The sequence below is a fragment of the Plecotus auritus genome (genome assembly GCF_963455305.1).
Source record: "Plecotus auritus genome assembly, chromosome: 1".
NCBI classification, from domain to species: Eukaryota; Metazoa; Chordata; class Mammalia; order Chiroptera; family Vespertilionidae; genus Plecotus; species Plecotus auritus.
Window position 1 is genome coordinate 92214669 of NC_137770.1, and position 19524 is coordinate 92234192.

Genomic DNA, 19524 nt, shown 5'->3' on the forward strand with positions numbered 1-19524 from the left:
TAGTATAGAAGTAGAAATCACACAATGGTAAAGCTTACGAGGGACCATAGAGGTCATATAGTAACCAATCCTAATACTCTACAGAGGAACAAATGGAGGTTTGTTCATTCATTCATCCATTTATTCATTTACGAAATATTTATTTCATGCTTACTCTTTTATGTGCTTGGGGATATCCCTACCCTTTTGGAGTTTACAATGAATATAATAAACATCACAATGAAGTAATTTACGTAGTATGTTAGAAAGTTATACAAATACTAGTAGTCTGGGATAAGGGGGAGGGCAAGTGCTTGAAGGTGAGGGTGTGTTTGCAATTTAGGATAGCGTAGGCCCTACTGAAAATATGACAGTTGAGCAGACTTGAAGATGAAGAGTAGTTTGTGTGACCAACTGAGGGAAAAGTGTGTCAGGCAGGCAGAAGAAACAGCCAATTCTAAGGCTAATGTGTGGGAGGATGTCTAGCTTACTATTCAAGTAATAATAAAAAGATCTCTGTGACTTCTAGAGTAATAAATGGACTGGAATCATAGGTTCTGAAAATTAACAGGGTTGGGAGGCAGGAGTGTGGGGAACTACATAGATTATGGGGGTCTGGTGAATTGTTGTAAGGACTTAGGCTTTTACATGAGTGAAATGGGGGGTGGGGGGTGGTGGCAATGAAGGGTTTTTGAGCAGACATGATCTGACTTATATTTCAACCCAATCATTCTGACTGAACTGTTGAGAAGACATGCTGGGGTAAGGTTGCTAGATTTTATAAAATAAAAATATATGACACCCACTCAATTAAAATTGAATTTTAGATAAACAATGAATTATTTTTTATATACATATATGATATGTGACTATTAACCCATATGGCAGAATGTTAACTACTTTTTTTATAATTAAAAACCCCACAAATCTTCAATGTTACTATTGATTACTGTAGATTATTATTACTATGACTAAAAGCCCGATGCACGAAGATTCGTGCTAGAATGGGCTTTCCTTTCCCTGGCTGCTGGCACTGCCTTTCCACTCTGGCCCAGCCCCTTTCCGCTCAGGCCCCGGAGCCGCCTTCCCACTCTGTCCAGAGGCCCTGAGAGACCAGGGGTGGGGTAGACCGCCTGCGTCGTCGCCATGGCGACGATGCAAGAGTCCCGCCCTATCACTCGGTGCCTGTGTATGCAAATTAACCGCCATCTTTGTTGGGTTAATTTGCATATCACTCCTGATTGGCTGGTGGCATAGCAGAGGTATGGTCAATATACATGTTTGCCTATTATTAGGTAAGATCTTGTTGGTTCCAAGGCTTGGGCCCTTATAGCTAATTTTCATTTCTCTCTTTTTGGTAGTACCTTTATTATTATTTTTCACATTGTGGTTATCTTATATGCTAGAGTGGTACAAATGCAGTTTGTCTTATACCCTAGAGTGGTACAAATGCAGTCTGTTGGACCCCAACCCAGACCTATTGAATCAGAATTTCTTCAGATGGAGCAGAGTACAGTATCTCAATGACTGCCTACTGTTCTGGTTTTATCTACAATAGTGAACAAAACATACAAAAATCCTTACCCTGACGGAATTAACATTATAGTTGGGGAGATATAATGAACAAGATAAATAAGTAAATATAGAGTACATTAAATATTGATGTAGGTGCAAAAAAGAAAGAAAAAGCAGGAAGGGGAATAGGAAATATCCAGTGTAATGATGAGGGAGTTACAGTATTAGGTAGAATGACCATTGAAGGCCTCATTGCATGGTGATGTTTGAATCAAGACTTGAAGGAAGTGACAGAACCAGGGTCCCTGTGGGGACAGAATTCTTGGCTGAAGGAATAGCAAGTATAAAAGTCCTGGCTCAGTGGTTGAGCATCAACCTATGAATCAGGAGGTCATGGTTCGATTCCTGGTCAGGGCACATGCCCGGTGAAGGGTGTGAAGGAGGCAGCTGATCAATGATTCTCATTGATGTTTCTTTTTTTATTTAAAAAAATCTTTATTGTTGAAAGTATTACATATGTCCCCTTTTTTCTCCCATTCACCCCCTTATAGCCTGCCCTGATGTTTCTATCTCTCTCTCTCCCTCTCCCTTCCTCTCTGGACTCCATAAAATATATTAAAAAGAAAAAAAGAAAAGATATCTTAAAAAAAAAGTCCTAAGGCATGTGCGTATGCCTGGTGTGTTAAAACTGCAGGGGGTAGTATGTCTGACAAGGAGTATAAAGGGAGAATATAGTAGCAGATGAGAAGAAAGAGATAAAGGGGAGTGGCTGGTGATTGTTACCAGTTAGGCTTTATGGTATGTTGGGGAGAGATTTGGATCCTAGGCCCAGCTGTGACATTACCTCTGGGCCTGTTTCTTCATCATTAAAAAGTAGACAGAAGATAAGATGATCTTGTAGGTTTATTTCTGCTTTAAAATAGTCTTTGAAATCTGTTATTTACCTTTTATTTCTACTTTGTCAGGTCTTTTGCAAGCAATTAATTTATTGTTTGAGATACTATGTACTGTTCATGAGCTCATCTCTGTTTGTGCTTCATCCAGACAGGTGACTTTTTCCTTTATGTTGCCCTTGTTTGTCCTCTTTCTTGACTGAACTTGAAGATTTAGATAGTCCTTTGATAAAGAGTAGGAAATTATATTCTTACTAGAGGCCCAGTGCATGAAATTTGTGCACAGGGGGCGGGGTGTCCCTCAGCCCGGCCTGCACCCTCTCCAATCTGGGACCCCTCGAAGGATGTCCTACTGCTGGTTTACAGGGATCAGGCCTAAACCGGCAGCCGGACAACCTTCTCGCAATCCAGGACTGCTGGCTCCTAACCGCTCACCTGCCTGCCTGCCTGCCTGATTACCCCTAACCACTCTGCCTGCCAGCCTGCTCACCCCCAACTTCCTCCCGCCACCAGCCTGCTTGCCCCCAAATGCCCCCTCGCCAGCCTGCTAACCCTCAGCTGCCCCCCGTGCCAGTGTGCTCGCCCCCAACTGCCTCCCCTGTCGCCTTGCTCACCCCCAATTGCCCCCTTGCTGACCTGCTCGCCCCCACCTACCCTCCCCACTGGCCTGCTCGCCCCCAACTGCCCCCCTGCTGGCCTCCTCACTCAAAACTGCCCCCCACCGCTGTCCTGATCACCTCCAACTGACCCCGACTGATGGGGTGAGGGACTGAGGGCTGTTTTCATGCTGGCCAAGCCCCCCAGTGGGGACCTGCACTCCATGGGAGTGTGGCCAGCCTGGGTGAGGAGCTGAGGGCTGTTTTCAGGCTGGCCATGCCCCCCGGCGATCCAGGCTCCCAGCCCCTCCTTTTTTTCTTTTCTTTCTTTTTTTTCAGTGCCTCCTTGAGTGGAGGCCAGGGCCGGCTGGAAGCAGGTATCTGGGATTTATTTATCTTCTATAATTGAAACTTTGTAGCCTTGAGCGGAGGCCAGGGCTGGCCAGGGTAGGCGGGAAGCTTGGCTTCCTCCATTGCCAGGGGCAACCCAAGCCTCCTGCTCGCTCCAGCTCCGTGGCCGCTGCCATCTTGGTTGGGCTAATTTGCATACTCGTTCCTGATTGACTGTGGGTGTAGCGGAGTGATGGTTAATTTGCATGTTTCTCTTTTATTAGTGTAGACTAGAGGCCCGATGCACAAAATTCATGCAGGGGGCTTGGCCCTCACAGCCCCAGCTGCCTCAGCCCTTGCGGCCCCACCCCCCACCCACTGGTCATTCCGGAAGGTCATTCCAGAAGGTCGTTCTGCCATCCGGTCTAATTAGCATATTAGCTCTTTAATGTATAGGACTAGAGGCCTGTTGCACAAAGATTCGTGCAAGGCCTTCTTTCCCCTGGCTTCGCTCCTGGCCACCCAGGAGCCTGCAAGTCCTCGCTCCTGGCCAGAGCACCGCTCCTGTAGCTACCTCTGCCCCCCGCCCTCCCTCTCATAGCAGGCATCCCACTCCGTACCTGCGTATGCAAATTAACCCACCATCTTTGTCAGCTTAATTTGCATGCTCACTCCTGATTGGCTGTGGGCGTAGTGGAGGTACAGTCAATTTACATGTTTGTCTATTATTAGGTAAGATTGCTTTGTCTAACCCAGTGGTCGGCAAACTGCGGCTCACGAGCCACATGCGGCCCACAAGCCGCTCTGCTGACTAATGAGTTTGCTGACCACTGGTCTAACCAGTCCTTCTGACAATAGGATTCTTATTTAATCTTATCTAATAGAATTAAGAAAGATATTGTATCTACTAAGAGATTGAAATTCTTCTGAATGGAAGCTTGATTTAAAGAGAAGAAAAGAAAGATGAGGCTTGACCCAACTCTAAATGGAACAAATCTCAATTGCCAGTCCAAGATTAAATGGAATATAATGTGTAGAGATTCATGGGATTCTTAAATAGATAATTCTAAGGGAAGTACAATCTTTAGCTAGGCCTTAGACCTATATGAGTGTTTACTTACAAATAATGGGGTGGGACCACTCTAAGATGTGTTTTGATGGGTTCTATTAGCAGATGACATAGCTAAAAGGAACTTGTCATGAAGCTTTACAGTCTTCTTTAGTATAAATTCTGTTGGAAGAACAAAGTAGTATCAAAACTGTTGGTGCCTTTGAAATCTAACACACACAAAAATTGAATTTGTAGGCTTTAAAATTGCAGCTTTCATGTAGTAGTAATGAAACAGTATAATCACTCTGAATAATTCTGCCACCTTTTACAGCTTTCACAGGGTATTATGAATATAAAGAAACAAATCCAAAAATATAAATAGCATCTTGGGGTTTAAGCTGTCTAGTTTTATATCACCTGCTAGTCTTTGAGTACTGCAGAGGAGTCAGAAAAAAGAGTATAATATTAGGTACCAATGTATTAGGTTAAGTTTTATGGTGACATTAAATATGGCAATTATATTTTACAATAGTAAGTTTATAGTTATTTTTACTCATAATCATTTTCTTTATCTGTTGTGTATTTGGTGAGGCTTTTGTAGTGATTATTCTTTTGATTGTACTTTAAAATCCTGTAATCTCCTTCACCACCCTCTATTCTTATGTAATAATGTATATTAGCAGCCATCTATGTATATGTAAAATTTACTTCTACTACAGCAAATTTTAGGGTAGATCTTTAGTTTTGCCATGAAATGAAAGATAAGAAAAATCCTAATTTGTGCTTTTTTAAACTAAATATAATTTTAGGAGGAGTGAGGTGGAAAGGATTCATAAAACTTAGCTGGTTTGACATCCAGTTGCATATATTATTTATAGCCTCTACTTTGCTCTACAGTATAAAACTGTCTACAGCAAGCATGTCAAAATCAAAGGCTAACACGGGCCAAATAAACAAGGTTTAAGTTTATGTGGGCTGCAGAAAAACGAAAGCTTCAATTTCCATAGAAATGTAGGTTTATTTCAATAGAGACGTGCTGAATACAAAGGGCTGAAATAAATGAGTAATTGTTAACATAAAATAATAGAACATTTTAATAAAAATTAATTTTTTTGAACATTAATTTACCAGGCACTGAATAACTGCACAAATTAATACTAGTAAGCATAACGTAGATAAACCTATTTTTCTTGTTCTCCGAAAGCGAAATATTTTCTGTTGCCCACACCAAACAAATCAGTACAAGACTAATGACATGGCAATTGGCTGCTAAAATATTCGCTGCTAGTATTAGTGTAGAGAAATGGTGCGCCTGTGCATAAGGGAAATGAATGCAACACGATTATAGTAACCAGTCATTAGCAAACATTGTTATTAATAATTATGTATAACAGAATATTGTAAAAATTAAATTATGAAATTTTATTAAAATGTTTCTTAAGTACCATTATATTGGCTGGGCCACAAAAATATTCATTGTAGGCTGCATGCAGCCTGCAGGCCGCAAGTTTGACATCTGAGGTCTACAGTATAAAACTGAAAATTTAAATTGAAAGACTATTTGTACACTTAAAATAGAAGTCTGGTGCACTAGTTTGAAAATACGCATAAGCTAACTTTCATAGCTACGGTAATTTTACCGGTTTAGTAGTTGTGCCAATTCAGAGAAAAACATACGTTAATTAGTATAGGCCTTAGTGTTTCTATTTAATGGACACCGATTTCATTTATGATAATGTAAAATCCAAGCAGGCCGTGCTAACTTAGTTCCAGTGAAACAACCTGAAAAGTGTCTTCATTACTTATTTATTTATTTTTTGTTAATCCTCACTCAAGGATATTTTTCCCATTGATTTTTTTTAGAGAAGTTGGAAGGGAGCGGGAAGAGAGACAGATATCAATGTGAGAGACATACATCGATTAGTTGCCTCCTGCATGTGCCCTAATGAGGCCGAGATCAAGCCTGCAACATAGGTACATGTTGTGGCCCGACACTCTAACCACTGAGAAAACTGGGTAGGGCTTCTATTATTTTTAAAAACTAGCCAATTAAGGATGAGAAGGTAAATTTTTACTGAAATAGCTTCTCTGACACCAAGAGATATCTCAGTTCTTCCTGCTCTTGGCTCTCTCTACCAAAATTACATTGTTGAGTGATTCAATAACTTGGTCATGAAAAAGTTTATTCTCTAAATTAATGTCAGCAAACTATGACCTATGGACCAAATCTTGCCTATATGTAAAATTTTATTTGAACACAGCCATGCTCATTAATTTACACTTTATCTGTGGCTGTTGTGGTGCTATAATGATAGTGTTGAGTAGTTGTGGATCAAATGATCCACAAAGCCTAAAATATTTACTATTATCTAATCTTTTAGGGAAAAGTGCTGACTCCTGCTCTATCTCTTAAGTCTTTTGTAGTCAGCTCATGTTAAAGTTCTGGTGGAGATTTATGAGGTTAGTATTTTTGTGTTGTTTCCCATGTGCTCCATTCTAAGAAAGAATACTTAAAAAAAAAAAGTCATTTTGGGTTGTTAGTGCCCAGCTTTCTTATCCATAAGTAGGTATAATACCACCTATGAGAAATTAATGAGAAATGTAAAGTACTTAGGCATCCAGAGAGAATTAAAGCAATGGGGAGATATAATCAGGGAAGTCTAAGTGTTTATTTGGGTGATTTAGGATGACATGTTTTTAGAGATTCTGATTTTACGCAGAGCTGACTGTAATGGCCTAGTTTATCCAGGATTTTAATATAACATTGCTGATTAACTTTTCTCTATGCTTTTCTTCCTTCCTCGGTCCCTGCCTTTACCCCTCTCTCCCTTTCTCTTTTCTTTCCTCTCTTCCTCCTGGTCTTCATACCTTCTTCTCTCTTTCTCTTTTTTTAAATCTTTACATGAGGATATGTTTTCTTAATTGATTTTTTTTTTAAGAGAGAGAGAAAGGGGGAGAGAGAGAGAAACATTGATGTGAGAAAGAAACTTTGATCAGTTGCCTCCTGTACACGTCCCCACAGGTGATTGAACCTGCAAGCTAGTTAGGTGCCCTGACCAGAATAGAACTCACAACCTTTTGAGGTGCAGTACAATGCTCCAACCAGCTGAGCCACCAAGCCAGGGCTCCTCTCTTTCCTTTTTGATATATGTAAGCATTGCTACTAAGTTAAGGTCAGTGGGTAGCTACTCTAGGGGGAGTATGCAGAGAACCTAACACAGAAGAATCTCCCTTATTCTTAGTTCCATTCTCTAGGAAGCAGAGGAACGTTAAAATCTTGTAATATCCTTCACTACCCTCTATTCTTAATAGCAGCCATATACGTATATGTAAAATTTACTTCTACTACAGCAAATTTTAGGGTAGCTCTTTAGTTTTGCCCCGAACCATGATGCCTACATGTTCAATTTAGGCAGGCATGGTTTTCTTCTAGAAGACAGGATAGATTATTCCTAATGTTTTGAAAGAAATTGGAAGATCTAGTGATGATAAAATCGAGCCTACCAGTCTTATATTGCAAGCACCTCTTAGTTGTTTTCTTGTTTTATGAAAACATAAATTTAAAAAGCTGTTATTTTACTTTATAGGTATTTTTAGGAGATCATTTTGAAACCTGGAACCTAGCCCTTTCTAGTTATTATAAAACCAACAGTAATATAAGAGAGCAAGGAAAAAGAATCTTAGAACATGTTTTGTTTTAATCATCATTTATTATTATTTTGTGGTAGTTTTTAGTTTTTGTAGGTGTCAGGAGAAAAGATACGGAAAAGAGGTGAATTCTAGGATGATAGTTATAACAGTAGACTCTTCTGTTTTAATTCAACTAAATTCTTTTGTTTGGGGTTTCAAAAGGAGTTAAAGTGGGTCAGAATTTCTCATTGAATGTTTCTACCATTTGAAAGCTAATAAAATTCATTAAACCTAAATTTTATATACTACCATTCTATTAAAGGTAAGTGTCTTCCTGTTGTCTCATCTATAATAATAAAAGTGTAATATGCAAATTGACCAAACGGCCAAACAGTGGAACGACTGTTGGATGACCACACTATGATACCCACTGGCGCTACGCCAGCCAAGGTGGGTGCAATGTGATTGGTTGGGGGCCCCGCCGTCATCTAATGATCACCCTGCAGAGGGAGGCCCAGACCACTGGCCAGTGGGGCGATCAATCAGGGGGCTCCACGATCACCCCAAAGAGGGAGGCCCAGGCCACTGACAGGTGGGCTGTGGTGGGTGGGTGGGGCCTCCCTCTGTGGGGCAATTGATCGTGGGGCTCCTGGACTGTGAGAGGGAGCAGGCTGCGCTGAGGGACCCCCTCCTCCAGTGTACGAATTTCATGCACCGGGTCTCTAGTTTATTTTATAAGAAGCTGAGATTTTTGGTAGAGGTAGGTATTAATTCCTAATTCTTATAATCTGTGAGTCACACAGGGACATTGAATGGTTTTCTTAGAACTGCATTTGTGTGAGTATAAAGTTAGGGTTATAAATGTTGAATGTACTTTATTTTGTGTATTTATAGAAACCAGACAGCAAGATTTAAAAAGTGATTTTGTGCCTGGAAATAGGTAGATAATATGGAAGATGAGGATTGTTTAATTAAAAAAATTTCATTTGAGAAGTTAAGAGAGGTACAGGGAGAGAGTGAGGAGCATGTAAGTCTGGGTGAAACATAACTCAAAGGCATATAGTTCGCTAGTCCATGAGAAAAACCAGTAACAGATTGATTTAATTTATCAAAGGAGAAAGGAGTGGGGAGAAGAAAAAAAGACATATTTGGGAATAGTGAATTTTGTTTTCCTTTCTTTGGCTAAGCTGCTGATTAACTGGCAGCAAGTGAAGAGAACAATTAGGATATTCTACCCTTGGGCACCTGGATGGGTCATTAAAGAAAACAGTTTTAGTTGTTTATGAATCTCCAGAAGACCTTGAGTGTTTAACTGTGACTTACACCTGTGTCTCTGTATTATGTCTACCACTATCCTCCTTAGCACTTCCATGCCAGATCTACATCAGAATTTCTCACTTGCTTTAATTATGATCTTGTTTCTGTGATTTCTTTTATAACTTTTGTATTCTTTGGTATGTTAGATGGCCTTTCCAAAAAGTTAATGCTATATCTTCCTGGGGTATTGTTGGCCATTTAAATTATTACTTTAACATTATGTGCATGTAATTTGTTAAGTTCTTAGAGCAGAAAGTCTCAGTCTATTTGAGACTATATGGGAAATGTAAACTACAGTGTATGCAGTGGATTTCTCTGGTGAGTTCTCCAGTAAACCAACAAAATGTATTTGCCCGAAGCAATTTATACTCGTTTACCTTACTGTTGCTTTGAAATTTAGGTAATCAATTTGGAATATTTTGTAAATTGTCTTTTCTATAGGTAGATTTACTGTTATGTGCTTTATCATTGATGAAGAATGGGAATAATGATAAATTCTGTTTTCTTACAGTCAAAGGAGATTGGTTTGTTAGATGTCGATGTATATGGCCCATCAATTCCAAAGATGATGAATCTGAAAGGAAATCCCGAATTATCACAGAGTAAGTAAAAAGAGATAAATAGTATGATAATAGTTACACTTTTATTTATATTTAGTACCTGCTGTGTACTAAATTAAAGTCAGGCATTTTACTGTGTACTATGTGCACTCAGTATAGTATAGTAATTCTGAAATCAGATATGGAGCTAGGCTGCCTGGGTTTGAATTCCAGCTCTGTCACTTACTATGTAGGTTTGAAGGTTTGAGTGAATTGTTTAACCTCTTTGTACCTTAACCCTTATCTACCCTCCCCATATATAAAATAGGGTTAACAATTGCTGTGAGTAATTACTCAGTTACAAAATTGCTGTAAGTGTAATGCATTTAATAGTGTCTGGCACATAGTAAGTGATCAAAAGTTAACTCATCACTATTGTCTCTTTATATTAAATGTGTGGATATATGGGAGTATTAGAATAGAAAGTATGTATTTGTGTTAGAAGAGATGAAAATTATTTTCTCTAATCAGATTTTTATCATATTTGTCTTAAATTGTTTTTTTTTTTTTTTCAAATTTTTATTAAGGTATTATATGTGTACATATCTTATCATTGCCCCCCACCCCCACCCCACTCCCATATATGCCCTCACCCCCCAATGTTTTGCATCCGTTGGTTACTCTTATATACATGCATATAAGTCCTTCAGTTGATCTCTTATTTCCCCCACCTCTCCCTAACCTTACCACTGTAATTTGACAGTCTGTTTGATGCTTTACTGCCTCTGTAACTATCTTTTTGCTCATCAGTTTATAATGTTTTTCATTATCCCCAAATGAGTGGGATCATGTGGTATTTTTCTTTCATTGACTGGCTTATTTCACTTAGCATAATGTTCTCTAATTCCATCCAAGTGCCTACAAATGGTAGTAATTCCTTCTTTTTTACGGCAGCATAGTATTCCATTGTGTAGATGTACCATAGTTTTCTGATCCAGTCATCTGCTGATGGGCATTTAGGCTGTTTCCAAATCTTAGCTATTGTAAATTGTGCTGCTATGAACATAGGGGTGCATATATCCTTTCTGATTGGTGTTTCTGGTTTCTTAGGATATATTCCTAGGAGTGGGATTACTGGGTCAAATGGGAGTTCCATTTTCAGTTTTTTGAGGAAACTCCATACTGTTCTCCACAGTGGCTGCACCAGTCTGCATTCCCACCAGCAGTGCACGAGGGTTCCTTTTTCTCCGCATCCTCGCCAACACTTGTCGTTTGTTGATTTGTTGATGATAGCCATTCTGACAGGTGTGAGATGGTATCGCATTGTTGTTTTGATTTGCATCTCTCGGATAATAAGTGACTTTGAGCATGTTTTCATGTGTCTCTTGGCCTTCCTTCTGTCTTCTTTCGAAAAGCTTCTATTTAGGTCCGTTGCCCATTTTTTTATTGGATCATTTATCTTCCTTTTATTAAGTTGTATAAGCTGCCTGTAGATGTTGGAAATTAAACCTTTATCAGTGATACCATTTGCAAATATGTTCTCCCATACAGTGGGGTTTCTTGTTGTTTTGTTGATGGTTTCTTTTGCTGTGCAAAAGCTTTTTATTTTGATGTAGTCCCATTTGTTTATTTTCTGTTTGGCTTCCATTACCCTAGGGGCAGTATCACTGAAAAAGTTCTTTTGGCATATGTCTGAGATTTTGCTGCCTGTGGATTCCTCTAGTATTTTTATGGTTTCCCGTCTTATATTTAAGTCCTGTACCCATTTTGAGTTTATTTTTGTGTATGGTGTAAGTTGGTGATCTAGTTTCATTTTTTTGCATGTATCTGTCCAATTTTCCCAACACCATTTATTAAAGAGACTGTCTTGACTCCATTGTATGCTCATGCCTCCTTTGTCAAATATTAAATGCGCATATTGGTTTGGGTCGATATCTGGATTCTCTATTCTGTTCCATTGATCTATATGTCTGTTCTTGTGCCAGTACCAGGCTGTTTTGAGGACAGTGGCTTTGTAATACAGCTTGAAATCTGGTATTGAGATCCCTCCTACTTTATTCTTCTTTCTCAGGATTGCTGTGGCTATTCGGGGTCTTTTTTTATTCCAGATGAATTTTTGGAGAGTTCTTTCTAGGTCTGTGAAATACGCCGTTGGTATTTTAATGGGGAGTGCATTGAATCTATAGATTGCTTTGGGTAGTATGGACATTTTAATGATGTTGATTCTACCAATCCATGAACATGGTATGTTCTTCCATCTGTTTACATCTTCCTCTATCTCTTTTTTCAGTGTCCTGTAGTTTTCCGCATATAGGTCTTTTACCTCCTTGGTTAGGTTTATTCCTAAGTATCTTAATTTTTTTGGTGCGATGGAAAATGGGATTGCTTTTTTAGTCTCTCTTTCTGTAAGTTCATTGTTGGTGTATAGAAATGCCATAGATTTCTTGGTGTTAATTTTGTATCCTGCTACATTGCCGAATTCATTTATTAAGTCTGTTAGTTTTTTGATGGAGTCTTTTGGGTTTTTTATGTACAATATCATGTCATCTGCAAATAAGGACAGCTTTACTTCTTCTTTTCCAATTTGGATGCCTTTTATTTCTTCTTCTTGTCTAATTGCAGTGGCTAATACTTCCAGTACTATGTCAAACAGGAGTGGTGAGAGTGGGCATCCCTGTCTTGTTCCTGTTCTTAGGGGAAATGGTTTTAGTTTTTGCCCATTGAGTATGATGTTAGCTGTGGGTTTATCATATATAGCTTTTATGATGTTGAGGTATGATCCTTCTATTCCCACCTTGTTGAGAGTTTTTATCAAGAAAGGGTGTTGGATTTTGTCAAATGCTTTTTCTGCATCAATTGATATGACTATGTGATTTTTATCTCTCAATTTGTTTATGTGATGTATCACATTTATTGATTTGCGGATATTGAACCATCCTTGCATTCCTGGGATAAATCCTACTTGGTCATGGTGTATGATCTTTCTGATGTACTGCTGGATCCTATTTGCTAGAATTTTATTGAGGATTTTGGCATCTACATTCATGAGGGATATTGGCCTGTAATTCTCCTTCATTGTGTTGTCTTTATCTGGTTTTTGTATTAGGGTGATGCTGGCTTCATAGAAGGAGCTGGGAAGTGTTCCTTCCTCTTGAATTTTTTGGAATAGTCTGAGGAGGATAGGTTTTAGTTCTTCCTTGAATGTTTGGTAGAACTCTCCTGTGAAGCCGTCTGGCCCCGGGCTTTTGTTTGCCGGAAGCTCTTTGATGACTGCTTCAATTTCTTCCATAGTTACTGGCATGTTGAGCTGTTTAGATTCTTCCTGATTGAGTTTTGGAAGGTTATATTTTTCTAGGAATATGTCCATTTCCTCCAGGTTGTCCAGTTTGTTGGAATAGAGTTGTTCGTAGTATTTTTTAACAATCCTTTGTATTTCGGCGGGATCTGTTGTTATTTCACCTCTTTCATTTCTGATCTTGTTTATTTGGGTCCTCTCCCTTTGCTTCTTGGTGAGCCTGGCTAGAGGTTCATCAATCTTGTTTATCCTTTCAAAGAACCAGCTCTTGGTTTTGTTGATCTTTTGTATTGTTTCTTTGGTCTCTATGTCGTTTATCTGTGCTCTGATCTTTATTATTTCCTTCCTTCTGCTTACACTGGGCTTTTCTTGTTGCTCTTTTTCTAACTCTTTGAGTTGTTGGGTTAGGTAATTTATTACCCCTGTTTCTTGTTTTTTGCAGTAGGCTTGTAGAGCTATGAACTTCCCTCTCAAGACTGCTTTCGCTGTGTCCCATAGATTTTGGATTGTAGTGTTTTCATTGTCATTTGTTGTCATGATGTTTTTTATTTCTTCTTTGATCTCTCTGGTAACCCAGTCATGGTTTAATAGCATGCTGTTTAGTCTCCATGTGTTTGATTTCTTTGGGTTGTTTTTATTGTAGTTGATTTCCAGTTTTATGCCACTGTGGTCTGAGAAGATGCTTGATATGATTTCTATCTTCTTGAATTTGAAGAGACTTTGCCTATGTCCCAACATATGGTCTATCTTTGAAAATGACCCATGTGCGCTTGAGAAGAATGTATATTCTGTGGCTTTGGGGTGAAATGTTCTGAAGATGTCAATTAATTCCATCTGGTCTAGTGAGTCATTTAGGATTGATGTTTCTTTGCTGATGTTTTGTTTAGAGGATTTGTCCAATGGTGATAGTGGGGTATTAAAGTCTCCTACTATGATTGTATTGCTGTCAATGTCTCCCTTAATATCCTCCAGGAGTTTTTTTATGTATTTGGGTGCTCCTGTATTGGGTGCATATATGTTTACCAGAGTTATTTCTTCTTGTTGGATTGCTCCCTTTAGTATTATGAAATGGCCTTCCTTATCTCTTGTTATGTCCTTCAGTTTGAGATCTAATTTGTCAGAAATAAGTATTGCTACCCCAGCTTTTTTTTCAGTTCCATTTGCCTGGAAAACCTTTTTCCATCCCTTCACCCTCAGTCTGTGTGCGTCTTTTTTTCTGAGGTGGGTTTCTTGTAGACAGCAGATATATGGGTCGTGTTTTCTTATCCAATCTGTTACCCTATGTCTTTTGATTGGGGCATTTAATCCATTTACATTTAAAGTTATTATTGATAGGTACTTATTTGTCGCCATTCCTATTCTTTACCCCTGTGTTACTTCTTCGCTTCCTGTTTCTTTCTTTCTTCTTTTTTTTTTTTACAGTAGACCCTTTAGCATTTCTTGCATTGCTGGTTTGGTGGTAATAAATTCCCTTAGTCCTTTTTTGTCTGTGAAGCTCCTGATTTCACCTTCAATTTTGATTGACAGCCTTGCTGGGTACAGTATTCTTGGATTCAGCCCCTTCCTTTGCATGACTTTGTATATTTCATTCCATTCCCTTCTGGCCTGATGAGTTTCTGTTGAGAAATCAGTTGCTAGTCTGATGGGGGTTCCTTTGTATGTAACTTTCTGTCTCTCTCTTGCTGCTTTTAAGATTCTTACTTTGTCGTTGGTGTTTGCCAATTTAATTATAATGTGCCTTGGCGTCGGTCTTTTGGGGTTCATTTTGCTTGGGACTCTGTGAGCTTCTTGGATTTGTGTGGGTTTTTTCTTCCCTATATCTGGGAAATTTTCTGTCATTATTTCTTCAAAGAGGTTTTCTATTCCTTGCTCAGCTTCCTTTCCTTCTGGAACCCCTATTATGCGGATGTTGTTTTGTTTCGTGTTGTCCCAAAGTTCCCTTAGACTCTCCTCCTGCCTTTTAATTTTTTTTTTCTAGAAGTTGCTTTTCTTGGGTATTTTTTTCCATCTTGTCTTCTAGCTCACTGATGCGGTCCTCTGCTTCTTCTAGTCTACTCTTGATGCTTTCTATTGAGTTCTTTACAGCAGCGATGTCATTTTTCATTTCTTCTTGGTTCTTCTTCATTTCCTCTTGGTTCTTGCTCATATTGTCGAATTTGTCTTCCATTCTTTTCAGCCACCTTATGACCATTTCTCTGAATTCTTTTTCTGGAAGGTTGCTTGCCTCCATTTCGTTTACTTCCTTTTCTGGTGATGCCTGCTTTTCTTTCATATGCGGGCTGCTTCTTTGTCTCCCCATGGTCTCTCTTCTCTGGGTGTCTGGTTATGTAGTTCTCTCTCTCCTGGGTTGATTTAAAGGCACAAAATACAGCACTACCAGGTACAACTCACAAGGCACTGAACAGGAATGTATTCACGATATTAATAACCTCCAATAAAGGTGACCACCAGAGAAAGGCAAATTAGGTGATAGGAGAGAAAGAAGAAGAGGAAAAAAGAAAGAAAGAAAGAAAGAAAGAAAAAAGGAGTGTGAAAATGAAATTGGGAAAAGGGAAAGTAAAGAGGAAAAAAAAAGTAAGAGAGACAAGAAAGTGACTAAGAGAGAAAGGGGAACAGACTATATATATTGGGGATAAAACTCCAATAGAACAATCACTAATCCCAGCAAATGCCAGCAACAAGTGCCTGGGGATTAATACAAACTACAACACCAACTAATATGGATTGAGGCAAGGGAAAGCTGAAGCACAAAACAAACAAAAAAATAAACAAAAGAAGAATAAGCAAAACAATCTCACAAAAAAGCATAAAAATTGGATATAATCTACATTCAAGCAAACAACAACAAAAGGACAGAGAGAAGGACAAGTTTATGGATAGCTCAGACAGCGAAGGGAGAGGTGTATGTGGACTTGGAGCAGGGGATTAGAGATTAGATATGTAAGTAGGGTGAAATTTTAACAAGGGGTAAACAGAAAGAATAGGGAAAATCTAAAGCAGTAAAAGGGTAAGACAAACAGGACACTGAAAAGGGGGAGGTTAGGAAGAGAGTGATGGCCTAAAGGTAGAGTTGAGATAGAGTAAAACGATGCTAAAGGAAAGATAAAAAATAGAATGTAGAACCCTAATCCCAAAATAAAATGAAGAGAAAATAAAATGACACTTTAAAAAAAAAAAAGATAAAATAGCAGTAGTAATAATACGGATTGAAAATAAAAATGTAATCATTAAAAAGGTAAAATCAAGTGATGAAAAAAGAAAAAAAAGTTTCTTGATTAAAAGATGCAAAAAATGAAAATTAAAAAAAATAAAAAAATAAAAAAATAAAAGGTAAAAATAAAATGTGAAGTAGTGAAGGTCATTCACTTCCTCTGTTTTTCTGTTTGGCACGCCTGTTTCTCAGTCCAGACAGTATTGCAGTTCCCTGCGATCCACTGCTCTTCGGTGTTGTAAGCCAGTCCTGATTTTAAGCAGGCGGTGTGTCTTAATTTCTCGTATTCCTTTATTTTTGATTACGCAAGAGTCAATTTGTGATTCAGCCCCTGGGTGGCAGTGTTTCTGGATTGACTTCCGGGTCTATCTATGGCCTCTCTAGGCAGTGTTAGAGCCTTCTTTCCCTGTGGCACTCGCCACTGGCCTGTGGGCGTGGTCTGCCTCAGAGCTGACTCTCTGATGGTCACTCCCCGCTCCGATCCCCAGGTTCCAGAAAAACAACTTTCCCCTGCAGTCTCCCAGGGTGTCCCCAACTGGGTGATCCTATGTATTGGGCTTAGTAATCAGAAGCAAGGATTTGAAGAGGAAAAAGCCCAAGTGTGCGAACTCCAGGACTGCGAGTAAACCCAGGCACAAAGGGAGCGCACGGGCTGCGTGTACGTAAGTCTGGACAGCCTGAAATTCTTAGGGTGTCCCTGCACTTCAGATCAAAATGGGTTGCTTTTTAGAGTGCCCTTCTCTTAGCAGCTCTGAGGACCCCTTTCCACAATCACAGATCACGCCAGCCCCTACAGCCACGGATTTTTCTAGGCACAGACTTCCCTGGTCCTCCAGCTCCCACAAAACGCGCGTTCCTCTCTCCCGCCGGGACCAGAGACCTCACCTTATCCCAGGCGAAATCTGACCTTTCCGTGGTGGAGTGTAGAGCTCCTCTGAACCCGTGTGCTTGCGCCAGTTGGGGAGCGTTGTTCTGGGGCTCGCAGCTGTTCCTGGGGTGCCGCAGTTGTGGATTCTCAGGCTTCAGATAAGCTCCACTTTCCGGATCAAGATGGCGCAGACTCCGCATCCAAGCCCGCAGCTCCGGGAGGGGACCCAGCCGCAGTTGGTGCTGCCAGGTCAGGGGAACCCCGTTCAGCAGTCCCCCACCTCCTTCTGGAATTCAGCTGTCTCCCAACCAGCCAACAAACACTCCTTGTGCGTCCCTCAGCTATTCTTTCTTTCTGCTCCGGGACAAGGCTCGGAACACGTCTGTCTATTCCGCCGCCATTATTCCCTCTCTCTTAAATTGTTTTTTTAAAAAATACTCAAAACATTAGTTTCTTTCCCCAGTCTTCAGTACCATCAGTAGGACAGAGTAATTTTTTTGAGTAAATTTTTAATATTTACGATTTTTGTTATTATATGTTCTCATAAAGCTATCAAATATAAAGTTTTAAGAACAAGAAATGCTATGATTAAAAATGAAAAATTGAAATAACTAGTAATTTTTCTTGAAAAATGGTTTTAAGTGAAATTAGTTTATTAAAATTTATTTCTAATTATAATGAATATAAAATGAATACCTTTTTTAGTTTCTTTTATTGGGCTTTTTATTGTCCATGGATCTAGAACAAAATTACTGTATTTACTAAAGAGTATTTCCATGTGTGTTTTTTTTTTCTCATTCAAAGTTAGTTATAGACATTATCTACTATTTAAGATGCTTTTGTTTGAATTTTAATTGTTGGAGTCAATTACAATATTAAATTCTGGAAAATTATAAGACAATAAGGATTCTTCTTTTTAAAAAATGTATTCTTTATTGATTAAAGTATTCCATATGTCTCCTTTTTCTCCCATTGACCTCTCCCCGACCACTTCCACACACCCCCGCCCCGCCCCCAGCACATCTTCTCACCTCCCTAGTGTCTGTGTCCATTGGTTAGGCTTATATGCATGCATACAAGTCCTTTGGTTGATTCCTTCTTTCCCCTTCGCCCGCCCCCCCCCCCCCCCCCTGCCCCGCCACTCCCTACTCATCCTTCCCTGCCTTCCCTCTGAGGTTTGATAGTCTGTTAGATGCTTCTCTGTCTCTGGATCTATTTTTGTTCATCAGTTTATGTTGTTCATTATATATCACAAATGAGTGAGATCATGTGATATTTATCTTTCTCCTGGCTTATTTTGCTTAGCATAATGCTCTCCATGTCCATCTATGCTGTTGAGAATGGTTAAGAGTTCCTTCTTTTTTACAGCAGCATAGTATTCCATTGTGTAGATGTACCACTGTTTTTTTTTTTAAAAATATATTTTATTGATTTTTTACAGAGAGGAAGAGAGAGGGATAGAGAATGAGAAACATCGATGAGAGAGAGACATCGATCAGCTGCCTCCTGCACGCCCCCTACTGGGGATGTGTCCGCAACCCAGGTACATGCCCTTGACCGGAATAGAACCTGGAACCCTTCAGTCCATAGGCTGACGCTCTATCCACTGAGCCAAACTGGTTAGGGCTGTACCACTGTTTTTTAATCCACTCATCTGCTGATGGGTACTTAGGCTGTTTCCAAATCTTAGATATTATAAATTGTGCTGCTATGAACATAGGGGTGTATATATCCTTTCTGATTGGTGTTTCTGATTTCTTGGGATATATTCCTAGAAGTGGGATTACTGGGTCAAATGGGAGTTCCGTTTTTAATTTTTTGAGAAAACTCAAAAATATGATATTTTGCTGCCTGTGGATGCCTCTAAGATTTTTATGGTTTCCTATCTTATGTTTAAGTTCTTTATTTATTTTGAGTTTATTTTTGTGTATGTTATAAGTTGGTGGTTTAGTTTCATTTTTTGCATGTATCTGTCCAATTTTCCCAGCACCATTTATTGAAGAGACTGTCTTGACTACATTGTATGCTGTTGCCTCTTTTGTCAAATATTAGCTGAGCATAATGGCTTGGGTTGATTTTTGGGTGCTCTGTTCTGTTCCATTGGTCTCTATGTCTGTTCTTGTGCTAGTATCAGGCAGTTTTGAGAACGGTGGCTTTGTAATACAGCTTGATGTCTGGTATTGAGATCCCTCCTACTTTGTTCTTCTTTCTCAGGATTGCTGCAGCTATTCAGGGTCTTTTTTATTCCATATGAATTTTTGGAGAGTTTGTTCTAGGTCTGTGAAATATGCCATTGGTAT

At 39.3% G+C, this 19524-nt stretch overlaps 1 protein-coding gene across 4 annotated transcripts in view; it reads left to right on the plus strand.

Moving 5' to 3' along the window:
• Positions 1 to 19524, plus strand: part of NUBPL (NUBP iron-sulfur cluster assembly factor, mitochondrial) — a 285767-nt gene that overhangs the window by 39606 nt on the left and 226637 nt on the right. For all 4 annotated transcript variants that reach the window (XR_013961537.1, XM_080686398.1, XM_080686397.1 and 1 more), the window contains exon 4: positions 9823 to 9913. Coding sequence is in view for 3 of the 4 variants with exons in the window: in XM_080686398.1 (XP_080542524.1) it covers positions 9823 to 9913 (91 nt within the window). In the remaining variant the exon portion in view is untranslated. The remainder of the gene's footprint in view (positions 1 to 9822; positions 9914 to 19524) is intronic.